General features: G+C 39.0%; 1 protein-coding gene across 4 annotated transcripts in view; it reads left to right on the forward strand.

Annotated features, from left to right (window-relative positions):
- Positions 1-14,919, forward strand: part of DNM2 (dynamin 2) — an 82,645-nt gene that overhangs the window by 55,275 nt on the left and 12,451 nt on the right. For all 4 annotated transcript variants that reach the window (XM_063294515.1, XM_063294516.1, XM_063294514.1 and 1 more), the window contains exon 14: positions 5,352-5,465. In XM_063294515.1, the coding sequence (XP_063150585.1) occupies positions 5,352-5,465 (114 nt within the window). The remainder of the gene's footprint in view (positions 1-5,351; positions 5,466-14,919) is intronic.

A 14,919-nucleotide genomic window follows, 5' to 3' on the forward strand; every position in this document is an offset into this window, starting at 1 on the left:
ACAAACGGTAGACAGGCAGCAGTGTTCTTTTTGGAGCGTAGTGGCTTTCTCCGTGCAACCCTGCCATGGACACCATTGTTGTTCAGTGTTCTCCTGATGGTGGTCTCATGAATGCTGACATTTTGCAATGCAAGAGAGGCCTTTAGTTCCTTAGACATTGCCCTGGGGTTCTTTGAGACCTCCTGGAGTATTACACACCTTGCTCTTGGTGTGATCTTGGTTGATTGACCACTCCTGGGTAGCAGTGGTGTTGAATCGCCTCCATTTGTACACAGTCTGCCTGACAGTGGACTGGCGGAGTCCAAACTCTTTGGAAATAGTTTTGTGACCTTTTCCAGCCTGGTGAGCATCAACAACTGTTTTACTGAGGTCCTCAGAAGTCTCCTTTGTTCAAGCCATGACACATTTCCACATACCTGTGTTGTGAAGATCAGATTTTGATAGTGAATACCCAGAATTCTGTTCTTTAAGTAAGGCAGGACCTCCCACACTCACACCTGATTATCATCCCATTAATTGAAACACCTGACTCTAATTCCCCCTTCAAATGAATTGATAATCCTGGAGGGTCACATACTTTTGCCACACGCAAACATGTAGGTTTGGATCATTTTCCTCAATAAATAAGTATAATGTTTTTGATTGTTTTGTTTTGAATGTCTCAATATAATGTTTTTGTCTCATTTGTTTAACTGGGTTCTCTTAATCTAGTTTTAGGACTTGTGTGAAGAACACGTTTTAGGTTGTATTTATGCAGAAATATTGACAGTTCAAAATGGTTCACAAACTTTTAAGCACCGCTGTATTTGGCACTGTGGCTGTCTTACCACATAAGAGCTTCTGTCCTGAGGTGTACACATTTCCTGCCTAATGTATTGGCTGGTGTTGCCCGCTCTCATCCCTGAGAGAAAGAGGTATATACGCACCATTATTCCTCTGCATTCCTTTCCCTTGTCTGGTGAGACCAATGTCTCTCTGTGCTTTTCCTTTAAGTGCACTCGTTCAAAGAGATTTGGCTGAGTGGGTTTGGCTTTGATTAGACAATCTGTTACTGTTCTTTCAACTAAAAAGACACTGAAGAAAGTACTGTGGATGCTGGGCTCAGAGCTGAAAATCAAACGGGCTTATTTGATGGCTCTGTAAGAAAATGGAATTGCCGGAAACTTTGAGGGAATATCCTTTTAAGACGAGGAGCAGAGCAGCTCATCTACCTAGTTCTGTCCTGCAATAGTTGCTCTGGCAGAGATACTGTTACTTCATTAGGTAATACAGTCTTGGAGCACACATATGGCATGCACGCTAATTAATCCATTTTGAATGCTTATGCATTCATTCTGCTCAGATGTGAGGTATGGGAGATCTCTTCAAAGGGCTATTTTACCCCCCCTCCTCCCAGTTTTATATTTAGACTCAGTGGACTAGAATGTAATCTAGTATAAAGTATGTGACAAGTTTGCCTTTGGCCAGTTTTCTCTGGAAGTTAGGCAGGCTGTCAGGTATTCTAATCACTGGCTTATAAACTACTTGAAGAATCTGAAAGTTCTGACACTTCCATTTTCATGATATTCTACAGATATCTGTGCAAACCACAGAACAGTAATTTTTAAATACTGTATGAGGACTTATGAGTGTGCTGCAAGAAATTGGAGGTGTGTCTGAATCCACATCAGTAGAGGAGAATATTGCCTATTATTGTATGTGTATGAAATTGCTGTGGGCCTGCCAATTAAGCAGGAAATCCAATCGAAATAATAACTCACGCCTGAAAGAGAGTGGGTTTTCTTTGAGGGTGATTAATTTCTACTCTTATGTGCACATTCCTCCTTTCATGGTGTTTAAACATGCATCCAATTTTAATTTTGCAAAAAGATTGCCATCTATCAGAACTTTAGAAAACATATAACTCCAATTCCAATGCAATTCCTACTCTTCTGTTGCTGGCTGTGAGAATGTGGATTATGCTGCAGTAAGAGGAAGGTGGAAATCTGACTGGCTGGGCTGTGTTTGATTTTATATAAAGTCTGAAGGTGGGCTTGCTTCCTGAATTTCAGAAGAAGTAGGAACCTCTGAAAAATCTTTCTATACCTCTTTCTTTAGCTTCTTCCAAGTCTGGTTGTAGTATTGATGGTGAGAAAGGATCAGGAGGCTTCTCTTGATCCTTCTGTCCATTTTTTTCTATATTTGTCTTGCTTCTTCTGTTTTCTGGATCTGTAAATATGGCTAGCTTTTATCATGATAAAGCAAATGTCCTCTTTTCCTCCCCCAGATTGACAGCAGAAATGGTTTTCTTGAGGCTGGTGGCCTTTGGCTGTTCTCACTAATTTGCTGCCCAAGGATCTGTCTGAATCTGTTTCTTCTTCCACACAAGCATTTCTCTCCTTTGCTATCTTCAGTCTGTTTTCCTGCCTCCCTTCTTTAAACTACAGTTAGACTTAAAATGTAAATGATTCCTGTTTCTGAGTCTTTTGAAATTAAAAAAAAAATAAACAGAAAAAGTGTTGTGGCTTTCTCTCCAAGGTCTTGAATTCACAGCATTTTATCATTGCTTTGTTGAGCAATTGAATTAAAGCGAGTTTGCAACAGCCCATGCCCTCCAGTGCACCACTTCTTGCGTGTGAGCGTTTGTGTGCTTGTGTAACGTTATCTGGAAGTTTATGTTGGCAGTAATCTGAGCAGCTCTGGAAAGATGAAGATCCAATACAGTCCAGGCCTAACTCCTGGTCCTTTCCCATGGTTACTCAGAATTCTTGCCTATAACATTTATAGTTGTTGTAACCTAACTCCATTCATCCATAGCCATTAGGTTTGGTATGACTGTACTCAAACATCTGAACAAATGCCTCAAAATAGATTGCTCCTTTCCAGCTCATTACTAATCTGTGTGGTTGTGCTAATTTGGTAGAAAAAAAACTGTATTTAAGCTAAGTTGTACTAAACTTTGGCATTCCTTTTTCCTTTCCTACTCTAAAATGACTGGCAACACTGAGAATGGTCAGCATAAATTTGGTCAACTTTTCTTGAACATCTGAGGCTGGGCCCAGCTTTGTCTTGCCTAATTTAGTTGAAAGGTATTGAGTTTTTTGGGGTGTGGGTTGGGTTTTGCTGCTGTTGTGCTCCTTTTCTAAGTTTTCTAACAGCAATCAGAAGGTAGAATGTTGAGAGGGATTTTTTTTTTACTACAGAGGGTCATGAAAACGGAAGTTTTTGTGTTTTGTGAAGGTTTGTGAAGGTTTAGGCTTAAATGAAGCCAACTGAAATTGTATTTTTTTCAGGATTATCAGATGTTTTCAAGATTATCGGATGTTGTAGCTGCCCTGCCAGCCAGTGTAAAAAGTTAGATTCTTTTGACCATTTTGCAGTTCAGTTACCAACTGTTTTGTCCAGTTATTTGTTTGTAAGAAATTGTATTTTGTTTAAATGTACACAAGCTAAATATGTACACGTTGTTCCTTGGGGTGGGGAGTGATTAATCCTTCATATACATAGGAGCCTTATTTAAGAAATTATGGTAAAACTGGGGCATAAAAATCCTGGAATAAGCAAGACATCTTGGATGTTGGTTGGCTCATTCTTTCTTTAGAACTGCTATGCAGCAATTTTTTAAATTTATAATGGCATACTTCAAAAAAGGACATTACATTCTTCTAGTGGAAGAATGGCTTACTTGCCATATCTTTGTGATGGATACAAAATCCTTCTGAAATAGGAGATTTTCTAAGCAGGCTGTAGGTGCCTTCAGTACAAACCTGAATGTTACTTTCAGCTTATGTGTTGTATCCAGGTTTTGAAAATTTATGTTCAAATTCCTGCTTAAACATGGTGTTCAGGAAGCAAATCATGGCCTAAGCCCATACTACAGGATAGCTGCTGTTCTTGTTCCTTGGAATAATGGATTTCTTGGATTGGTTTCCATAGTATCTTAATTAAGGACCAACAGATACAGAATATTAGTAAAAGACATATTCCTAGAACATGTTTTTCTATGTAGTTTGTATGTTGCAGTTAGATGTTATAGGGAAGACTAGAGGTAGGTCACTCACCTATTATTGTTCACTTTTTCTTCCAAGGAACCCCCAAACTCCTTCAAACGTATTAAATTAAAATAATTTCATTTTGAGGGAGGTACAGTACAAATATAACAAATTAATATGAAGACTTATTTGCTACCTGATTTAAAAAGCAAGAACTCAGAGTTTCTTTCAGGATAAAAAAACATTTTGTAATCCTTAAGTGTATTTTCAGACAAATGAGAAGAAATTCCACCAAGAAGGGGAAAAAAGCATTATATTCATATTTCTGCTCATAGTTGTTGGGAGTCAGGCAGAATAACAACAACAATAACAACAGCAATAATAATATAATTCTAAGATTATGCTAATTTTCTTTTTAATTAGTAATTGAAATTGGGTTATTACTAAAAAAGAGACCAAGAGAGTGAAAGTGCTAAAACAATAGGAGGAAGGAAAGCTTTCTTGGTTTTGAACAAATTTTAATTGAATGTCAGGTTGGCTTCTGAGACAGTAAGATTGTCCTCCAAAGTGCTGACTTGTTCTTGAGAGAGTTGTTGGTAAGGTTGGTATAGTTTTATTGGACAGAGAGTTGTTTCTTCAGCCAGGTCAAATTTGTCTTACCAGCTACTAGTGCCAAATCAGCACAAATCAAATACTGAATATTCACTGGAAGTCTTTGATGGGAACAGAGTTTGCTAAAGTTCTGGAACCGGTGGACTGTAAGCAGGGAAACCAGCTCCTGCTCACTTTTTATTCATTGCAATATAGGCATCTGTTAGTGATTTTTAGGCTGCAAACTGGATACTTACATACTCCAACTAGGTTATTCTGTGTCTTGTGGATGAGCTTATCTTTCTGGATTGCCTGTTGCAGAGCCGTGGTCATGGCATATATCAGAGTCTGCTTCACAAACCTATCACTTTCTGGTTTCCTGTCGTTGACAACAGCATTAAAATTCCTCTAGATTCAGTTTTTGGTCAATTCAAATGCTAGTGCTTGCTTCCAGTCCAGTCTTATGGCACTATTTTACTTTCTCATTTAACATTGGTTTTAATTGTAAGTTTTGCTGTCATAAACCAGGCTGCTATGGACTAGTAGTTCAGAGTCAGCTATAAAGATTGGAATCATCAGTGGACTTCCATTACTTGCCAAGGCCATGGTGCTGTAAGCTGAGGTGCTTCATAGCCTGTTCTGTTTCATGTCCAGCTGCAGCTATGCTAGAACCTTAAGTCATTGTATCAAATCTTTTCAAGCAACTCCCTTCTTCTTTTGTTCTTGAAGATGGTCTGTAATCTGTTCAGTTTCTTCCCTTCTCATCTCCCACTTCTTGATTTTCTCCAGGTCATCCGGCGAGGCTGGCTGACCATCAACAACATTAGCATCATGAAAGGGGGCTCCAAGGAATATTGGTTCATCCTAACAGCAGAGAGTTTGTCTTGGTACAAGGATGAAGAGGTATGTAATATATATTTACTGCATGTCATGGGATGATTGTTCAATTGCTATCCTATTCCAGCAGAGTTCTGTTTTATTCTGCAATTAAAGTAAAGCCAAAAGCTGCATTTGTTTTTATGTAAAACATAGCTTAAATTAGCATTTTGTACACAACTTTGCCCAAACATATAGCATGTGTTCAAAGTTTCAGGTGATAAATATTTTGGAATGGATGCTAGTGTGATACAGGGATTAGATAGTTGGACTATGAGACAAGACTTAAGTTCAGACAGAACCATGGAAGTTCACTGGATGACTGGGCCTATGATCTCTCAGCCCAGTCTAACTCATATGACTGCTGTGGAAATAGCATTGGAGGAGACAATACTATATTGAACCCATAGAGCAAACGTGGGTTATATTTATATCCAATGAATATTAATAGCAATAGCACGCTCTGTGAATTATATCTGTTTATGCCATTATGGGTTTAGTTTTGGAGGATCTCACTTTAAAGTAACTGTATCTGATTTTTTCCAACATTCCAAGCCTTGGCATGATGCTAGAATACATATGATTTGTCAGCAACTGAGCCCCTCAGTAAAACCTTTCCCAATCAAGATATTATTTAAGCCCATTTTAACCCAGAGTTCTGTTTCTCATCGCGACCAGCCAGGTGCCCCTGAGGTGCTCTTGAGCAGGAAGTGGAGACATCACCCTACCCTGTTGTTGTTCCCTGCAACTAGTACTTAGAAGCACACTGCCTCCAAACTGGAGGTAACATTGAGTCTTCAAGACTGATGGCTTAGTGGACTTGTCATCCATAACTTTAGAAAAGCTGGGAGGAGGGTATTCGGAAGACAATTTCTTATAAAAACTCATATTGCTTGGTCAAGTTCATTCAGCAGTAGGTGCCTCTTTAGTTTACCAGATTCCTTTGAGTTGTGATTTTATTCTTGTAAACTCCTTTGAGAGTTTTTGCCCTTTAAAATGGCCTAGAAATATGTTAAATATTTTAAATAAATAAGCTTCAAGATGTGTTCTATGTACCATTAAGCCCTGTTAGAAGCTTTGATGTATTTTGGACTAAGTGAGGTTCCTAAGAAATCTCTAAGAATATAATGCTCTTCACAGTTTAAGATGAAGGTTTTCAGGATATAGCTAGCTGTTTTTGTCCAGGAAGAGGCTGCTGCTAGTAGGGCTAGCTGTTTTTATTTTGTTCTGTTTTTAATAAACATTTCACTGAAGGGATATCTTCAATGAAATTCTGATGATAGTTTACATAACAATGGTAAATTAGGAAAAAAATAGAAAAAGGGTCTTGGTAAAATGCCACAATGAATAAAAGAGGCAGATCTCTAAAAAAAATCTTTAAAAATACCATAATACTTCAAAATAAATTTAATCTGAAAAAGCATGAAAGAACAAAAATATGGGGTTTTTTTAAAGTAATAAAGTAATAATTACATAAATGCTAAGCAAGAGGAGTTTTGAAATGAGTAAGTGGCAATTGACATACTGAATGACATTGCGGAAATAGCTAGAATTCTTCCTTCTCCCCCTGTACCCCTACTGCTTCTTATATATACCAGTCGGTTGTCACCCCTTTAAATAGTATTTCTAGATCTCATTTTAGAGAACATTCTCTATGGGAACTCTCAACTTTCAGATTTTATATGATCAAGGTTTTTCACTGTGACAGTACTAGCTGGAGCTTGTAATGTCTTAAAGCTCTAATTCTGAATTTTGAAGAGTTTTGCTTAATGCTTAACTTACACATCAATGCATTAAAATGCAGAAAAACTGAATTATTTATCTCTCCCCCCCTCCCCACAACAGTTGAGCTGCTATTGAGTCATTCAGGTTAAGTTAATTTTACAACAAACAAGGACTAATATAGTTCAGAGTATTTTCCTTACAGAGAAGAAAGTTATGACAACTTAAATTGTGAGTGGTCAGAACAGAATCAGAGATACATGTGTAATTCATTCCTGAGAAGATGTATGTTCTCTTATTTGAAATTGGGAATTGTGGGGTGAAGGAAAGAAGCGTAACGACATTCTTTCCATGCATGCCATACATAACAACGCCTTGCCCCTTGGCTGGTGGCTGTTCCATGATTAAAAGCGCTGAGCCACAGAAGAGAAGGCAGCATGTTGTCTGTCGGGTGGGTGGCCTCTGTCCCCTGAGAGGAGACTCCTGTTTCAGCCAAGTGGCTCCTACTGTTTTTGTCGAGTGCTCCCTGGGTACAGTTGGAGCCAGGTTCAGGTAAAGAACAATATGGGTTGAAAGGAGGGGTTGAGGGTATTTGGAACAAGACTGAGGCAATGGATTCTATGCTGTGGGTAGTATGTATGTATGTATGTATGTATGTATTTTTTATCCTGCCTTTATTATTTTTATAAGTAACTCCAGGCAGTGAACATAGTTAATACTCCTTCCTCCTCCCGTTTTATTAAATTATATTAATTTTATATTTTTTATATTTTATATAAATATATTTATGTTATATTTGTTTGATACATTTATATAAATATATTTGTTTTATATATTTATATATACAGTATATAAATTATATAATTATAATTTTATAATTATATAAATTATATATTAAACCAGTATGGCTTAATAAAGGAATGAATACTTCATTGTATGGTTGAGCTACTGCCAGAGACTAGCTACTTATAGCAGGGCTTGGCTAGTTTTTTGTGTTCAGTTCTGTTATGTGATTTGCAGGATGCTGCAAATGTCTCCCTTTTTAAAAACTTCTTGAATTCTGTGCAGTCCTGATGATTTCACCCCCAAAACTTGAGAATATCTCACAAGGATACACTTTCTCATTTGATTTTGGTGTCCTCCAAATTGCCCAAACTTCACAAAATATTGGCTATGTTCTTTAAAAATAGTGATTTAAAAATACACAATTTTAGACTGTGTAGACATCATTTAAGGTTGTTGTGGATGTCCTGAACTTGCAGAAACCATGCTACCCATCTCTGTATTAAAGCAAATTCTCCCTAGTTTGTAGATTCTAGGTACACTGAGGAAGGAAATAAATATTATTAGAATTGTTTAAATTTGGATAATTGCCACATTTCACCCAGCTATTTCTCATGCACATTTCCTGTGCACTATTGGCTGCAAACCTTTTAGAAGCCACGTGGTTTAAACCGATTTGGTTAGCAATGAGGTTATTTATAAAACAATTTCTTCTTCTTGTCGTCTTCTCTGCCTCCCAACACAAATGCCTGATTTGGTGATATAGTTTTGTTTTCTGTACTCATACAATTTTGAATGGTGTTCTTGGTGTTTATATGTGCTTTTATGGCTAGAAAATTCCTAATCACAGGCTATACATCCATTTAAAAATCTTTAATGATTACTTAATAGAAGATTAAACAGCCAATTTTTGAGCATCTGTCAGAGGCAATTGCAGCAGATGGCAGCCTCTAGCTGCCCATGGTTGATCCTAAAAAAACTGAAGTTAGACCTGGTTACTACTTGAACGAGAGATTAAGAGTAAATAGCAGACTGTAAACTAGATTGGGGAGTTGGGGGAAAAAGAAGGACAAACCATGTCCATATTGTTGCCAAAGAAAGCTACATGGACATGTCCATATTGCCACCAGGAGTTGGGTTTTATTTGGTTATTTGAAGGACCGCCTTTCCCCAGTTACATCTACCTGGCCCACCAGAGTGGGGAAGCAAGGTATGCTGCGGGTCCCATTTATGAGGGAAGTACATCTAATGCAGCCTTTCTCAACCTTTTGACCCTGGAGGAACCCCTGAAATATTTTTCAGGCCTCAGGGAACCCTTTCACATTCAGGTTCAAATATAGGCCACAACTTACAAAGTTATTATATTCTTCTCATGGGTAGGCCTGTATATATGCATTAACAATGTTCTTAAATGAAAAATAAAGAATGAAACTTACCTCTTTAACGTGAAGTTTCCCGAATTTGAAATAATTTTTTAAATAAATTGTGATCTCCCAGGGAACCCCTAGGGTTCCATGCAACCCTGGTTGAGGAACCCTGATCTAATGGGACCAGAAAAAAGGACCTTCACCGTGGTGGCTCCCTCTCTATGGAGGGAGATGAGATTGGCTCCCACCTTGATACTTTTTCAGAAGGCCCTGAAGACATGGTTCTCTTGGGGGCCTTAGGACCCCAGGTTGATATGGAGCCGATCAAGTGGCTGATTTGATTATGTTTGTAGCCACCGTGTGGGGTGGGGGTTGACGGGTTTTTGTATTGTGGATTTTCTGTAAGCCGCCCAGCGTCACCGTGTATGAATTGGGCGGCCATATAAATTCGTTGCATGAATGAATGAATGAATAAATAATGAATAAAGTAAGTCTACATACAGAAGGAGCGCAAATATGAAGGAACAAGAAAGTTGCTGAAACTAACAGAGTCATTTAAATCATGATTGTGCGGGTTAGCCATGTTAATCTGTAAATAGATCACTCCTCTACTTCCAAATAGTAATACATCTGGCAGTCTTGCCTATTACGTTTGTACCTACATTTATTTTTGTTGTTTTAGCCCCAATCCTCTTCTTCTTCCTCTGCAGGTTGAGGGAACATTAGAGATGGGCTCAGTGGTATGGCAATCACGTGCTTGTACGTTCTAAATTTTTAATTCCAGTTGCCAGCCTCTGTGCTCTGAAGCTTGAGGTAAATTTGGCAAATGTTATGCATGTTTAGCCAACATAAAACCAGCAAAATGGGGTTTAACCTTGTCCTTTTGCTTGCTGAATTGTGCTCCCCCGAGATAAAAATACTTGTCCCACGTAGGTGACTAGTTTATAATGCCCTTCTCTATACCTTCCTTGTATCCCTTCCCCTTCCCCTTTGGCAGCCCATAGCTAATGGTGTGCCCCCGTCTCACTATATATTCCCAAGCATGCTTGAGCACAATGGTTTGGTTTGTAATGGGACCATTCTTTTGAGTACAGGCTGCCTGCTTTGGGTGATAGCATGCCCTTTTGGAAGCAGGCATATGATCAGATTGGATCTTCTCATAATTTGCTTATCTGATTGGTCTATTCTTGTTTTCCTCAACCTGCTCCTCTGTTGCAGCTGTTGTGGAACTCAGGTGCCTACAGCAGCCTCCATCCCTTTTTTGTTTTTAATACCTGAAACCAATTTATCAGACCAGCTAGCTGGCATTACCTTGCTGACCTTGGCCGATGTCCGAAAAGCTAAATATGATTGGACCTGGGTAAGTACTTGGATAGGAGACTGCCAGGAACTTCCAGAGCTATAGGCTAGATTTAGAAGTTGAAAAGAATACAGTAGAAGAAAGCATTGCCAACACTTCTGTATTATTGCCAAGAAAAGTTGCATTCAGGGCCGCAACTAGGGTGGGGCAAGCAGGGCATGTGCTCCGGGTGCCACGCTGGGGGGGGGCGCCAAAATGGGTGCGGAATCCATTTTTGCCCCAGGTGACACAGACCCTGGTTGCATGGACTAGGAACTGGGCTTAACTTGAGAGAATCTTTATTTTTGTTCACTAATTTGTCCCCTTTCCCCACCCAACTGGGTGTTGAGATAACAGTTTGTTTTAGTTCTGTGACCAGCAAAGATCCTTCCTGGGAAGAGAGGGCTTAATCCAGGTGAGTGATAATTTGTATGCAAATTGGTCTGGCATTTGGCCAATGATTTATTGGGATGTTCTCTTATCAGTCCTGTGTTCCGTCCATTTCCCCCCATGTACAACCCATCACAACTAAGGTGCTTTATTCTAGCCTATATGCAACTGAAATAAGAAATACAATCAGTGGATTTGGCCCTGTGGTACCCTGAGCTTCAGTGTTCCTTTAACCTGCAGAGGAAGAGGCTGAAAACAGTGGGAAGTGTGGATGCATGGCAGCCAAGAAAGTACCTTCTAATTATGACTGTGGCAGATACGTTCAAGTTTTATTGGTGGTGCTTAACTTACCATTTTGTTGCATGGATCATTTTATAGGCATTTTTTTCTCTTAAATTGTTTTTAAAATATCCTAGTACAAATTTTGCTTCATCATTTCTGGTCCTGGATAGATCATGTAGAGTATGTAAGTTTTACATATTTCATCATATTGCCACTGAAAATCTGAAAGTTTTCATTTACATATTATAAATACAAATTGTGATTAATAAGTATTCTAGGGAAAAGGTTTCTTAAAATTTGTGTTCCACCTCTTCCAATGGATTAAGGCTCTTTTATAGACTACAGTAAATACCACTGACTTCAATCATGTACAAAGATTGGTTTTAAGCAATGACAGGAAAAAATAAGCTAATTTCGGAATGGGAGAAAGATAGGATTTGCAGGCATCTATTTTCATTTGATTAATTTCATTTGTTTAATTAATAGATCAAATGAATCTATAATTAATTTGTTCTATTTTCATTTGATTAACATTTGACTTCCTTCCTGTAACAAATACAATTAAGGTAGCTCACAAACATACTAACTCAGCCACAGTAGAGCAGAATAAAATAAGAGAAATTACTAAAAGAAACATGGCTGTAAAATGAATTACACTATCTACCAAAAGGCAAATATTGCAGAAACAAGCCAATCTTTCCAAGTAACCTACCCCATAGTCTAGGATAGGAATGGGCTTTCTGGACAACTTTCTGATGGCTGGGGGCCAAATGTAACTGGGGTCTGGGGGGTGGCACAGTACAATGATAATGCAAAATGGGGAGAAATATTTTAGACATTTGGGTATTGCTGGGATTTGGGGTTTGAGGGGTGTGGGTATATGAAACAGTCTCCATGTGTTTCTCACTCAAAACATTAAGAAGCCATACTGTTGTTGTTAGGCAGTCATGCTGTTCCCGGTCAGTGGCACATCAGCTGGAGCCTCAGAGGTTACCAAAAAAGGAGGTAGGGAGATTGCAGGTTACCAACCTCTGGTCTGCAAGCCACACTCTAAAATACTCTCTTTCTCATGCCCTCCTGCACATCTTAGATGGTAGAGTAATATATGAAGTAATAATGCCTTAGCCCTGAAAAACTGGCTGGATGACTTTGGGCCAGTAGCCCTCTCTCAGCCCAACTCACCTCACAGGGTTGTTGTTGTGGGGAAAATAGGAGGAGGGAGGAGTATTAGGTATGTTCGCCGCCTTGACTTATTTATAAAAATAATAAAGGCAGGATAAAAAATCTAAAAAAATGTATATGGAAGAAAGTGTGTATAAAACAACAGTTTTCTGTCTGAAGTTTTTAAAAACATTGAAAAGATGAATAATCGAGTACTTGTAAGAAGTGGATATTGCTATATCATTAAGTTATATTCTATGGCATAATAAATGTAGGAACAGAAGTAGAAGAACAATTGTTGCTTTTTACCTTAAAAGATAGACAGAGAAACGAGTAATTGCAAATATGACAAGTGTCTTATTATACCCCCCTCCCTTCCTGCATGTATGAGTAAAATTGAATTCATACATGCTGAAAATGTTGAAGCAGTCAGATGTTGATACTGGGCCCAGCACCCTCTATAGTGTACAGTTGAAAAGTGGTGAAGTAAGTAGAAGAAGAGTAAAGTAAAATAGAGGTCATTGACAGGCTGTTTATGTTTTATTGACAGAATCTACTTATTGAAATGCCTTTTTCCAGAAAGCTTGCCTAGGTCTATATGATTTTCCCCACTTATAGCATGGACTGTCTTATGAACACCTTACAAGGAGCACGTGGCTCTTTTTATAAGGTGATCATCCTGGCTTTCCTTTGACTAGCCAGCTTCCTTTACTGAGTAGCTGTCATGAGTACTGATGGCGAGCTGGAAGGGGCCTCTATCCAGGGGGGAAAACGCATGTGTAGTACTGAGGAATTAAGCAGACATTCAAAGAGACACAGATCAGACCCGCCTTAACTTTTGGGGTTTATCTGTCTGGGTTTTTCCCACGCTTCTTCAGTTTGTTAGGATTCTGTACCGCCCCCTAGAGTCGGATTCGACTGGACTTTACGTCAAGGGAAACCTTTACCTTTACTTAATAAACACTAGAGACCTACTCCTCGTCTCAGCGTGATTTCTGACTGTTGGGACAGTAGTACAGTCATTCACGTTTTCAGATTTGACGTTTAGTTTCCAGAAACAACTCATAGTGCAATTTATTCTCCTCTGATACATCTCCTAACTCCTAAACTTGGAAATGTGCATGCATTTCTTAAATTGTTTAGCCCGCAAGATGCCTTCCAAATTAGCTAGGCCCAGATTTCTTCTATCTTCCTGCCAAGACTGTGCAGACATCTCCCTTACTAAGGATGCTGCATAGCTAGGGGGTTCGTATTAAAGGAAATGGAAGCTTATTGAGCTAGTACAAATATTTTTCTTTTCCTTAATCCCATCTCGCAGGCAACCCTTTTCCTCAGAGCGAGGAGCCTCTTTTGGGGAGGAGGGGGCTGCTTGTCAGTAAGATAACGACAGGCTCTTTTCAGGAGCAGCAGAGCCTAGATGAAAATGAATTGCTGTCTTTATTGAATTTGCAAGTGTTCATTCCCCCAGAATTGCATCTTATGTACACATTTCTACAATACACAAGATTAAGAAGTATGTTTTTTTTAACATAAAATTAAATATTTAATACCAGATTTTACTGTGAAGTCACTCCTGTTCTTAAAGTGAAAGAAGGGCATAAATAATTACCTGCCTTCTTATTAAAGAATTAAGTTCTGGGTACCCATAAAACTTGGAATAAAATTATTTCCCCCCAAGAAAGGGGTAGAACCTTACCTGAGCAGCCAGCACCTCTGAAATGATGCTTATCTAAACCCAATCTAACCAATGTGCAGACTACTGTACACCTTTGTAGTTTCCTGAACAGGTAGTCTGAACACTGGGCAGGTGGGCCCAGACTCCAAAAAGTTTCCTTTCCATTTTGTTCTCCTTTCTTAGGGTTGTAGGTAGAGGAGTTCTGTGGAAAAAAATCCACTTTTTTTCCTTTGACGTGGCAAAGTCGGCAGCTGAATCCAGTCTGGAAAATAGTTGGGGCCTTTCAGGAAATCATGGTGGGGAGGCGGGTATATGGTTTGTTGGCTCCATACAAAAGAATACGTCACTTTTTGGACTCTGTGTGATCATGCAATGTAGAAGGGAGGGAGGCAGCATCTGGAGCTATAAATGCTTCCAGATGTGGGGTTTTTGCAGGGGCTGTTCGCTGTGATTCATAGGATGATGGGAGCTCTCACTTGCTAGGCTGCATCTTATTAAAGAAAACTGTTCTTCCATTCCCAAGTCCATTGTTTCTACATTCCACCCACCAATTTTTTAAGTTGTTACAGACATCCATTGGCAAAACCTTTACCTTTTTCTTCCCGGTTTCCAAGTCAGGGGTACAAAAAGCCTGACAGTTTTTTACAGCCCATAGAACTCCTCCAAAGTTGCCAAGTCTATCCAAAAAATTACTCTTTTGTGTGTTTTGGGAGGGTTGGGATTTGTTTATGCAATGGGCCTTGTAAAGGGCATGAGGGATCC

This window comes from Candoia aspera, chromosome 2, assembly GCF_035149785.1.
Source record: "Candoia aspera isolate rCanAsp1 chromosome 2, rCanAsp1.hap2, whole genome shotgun sequence".
NCBI lineage: Eukaryota > Metazoa > Chordata > Lepidosauria > Squamata > Boidae > Candoia > Candoia aspera.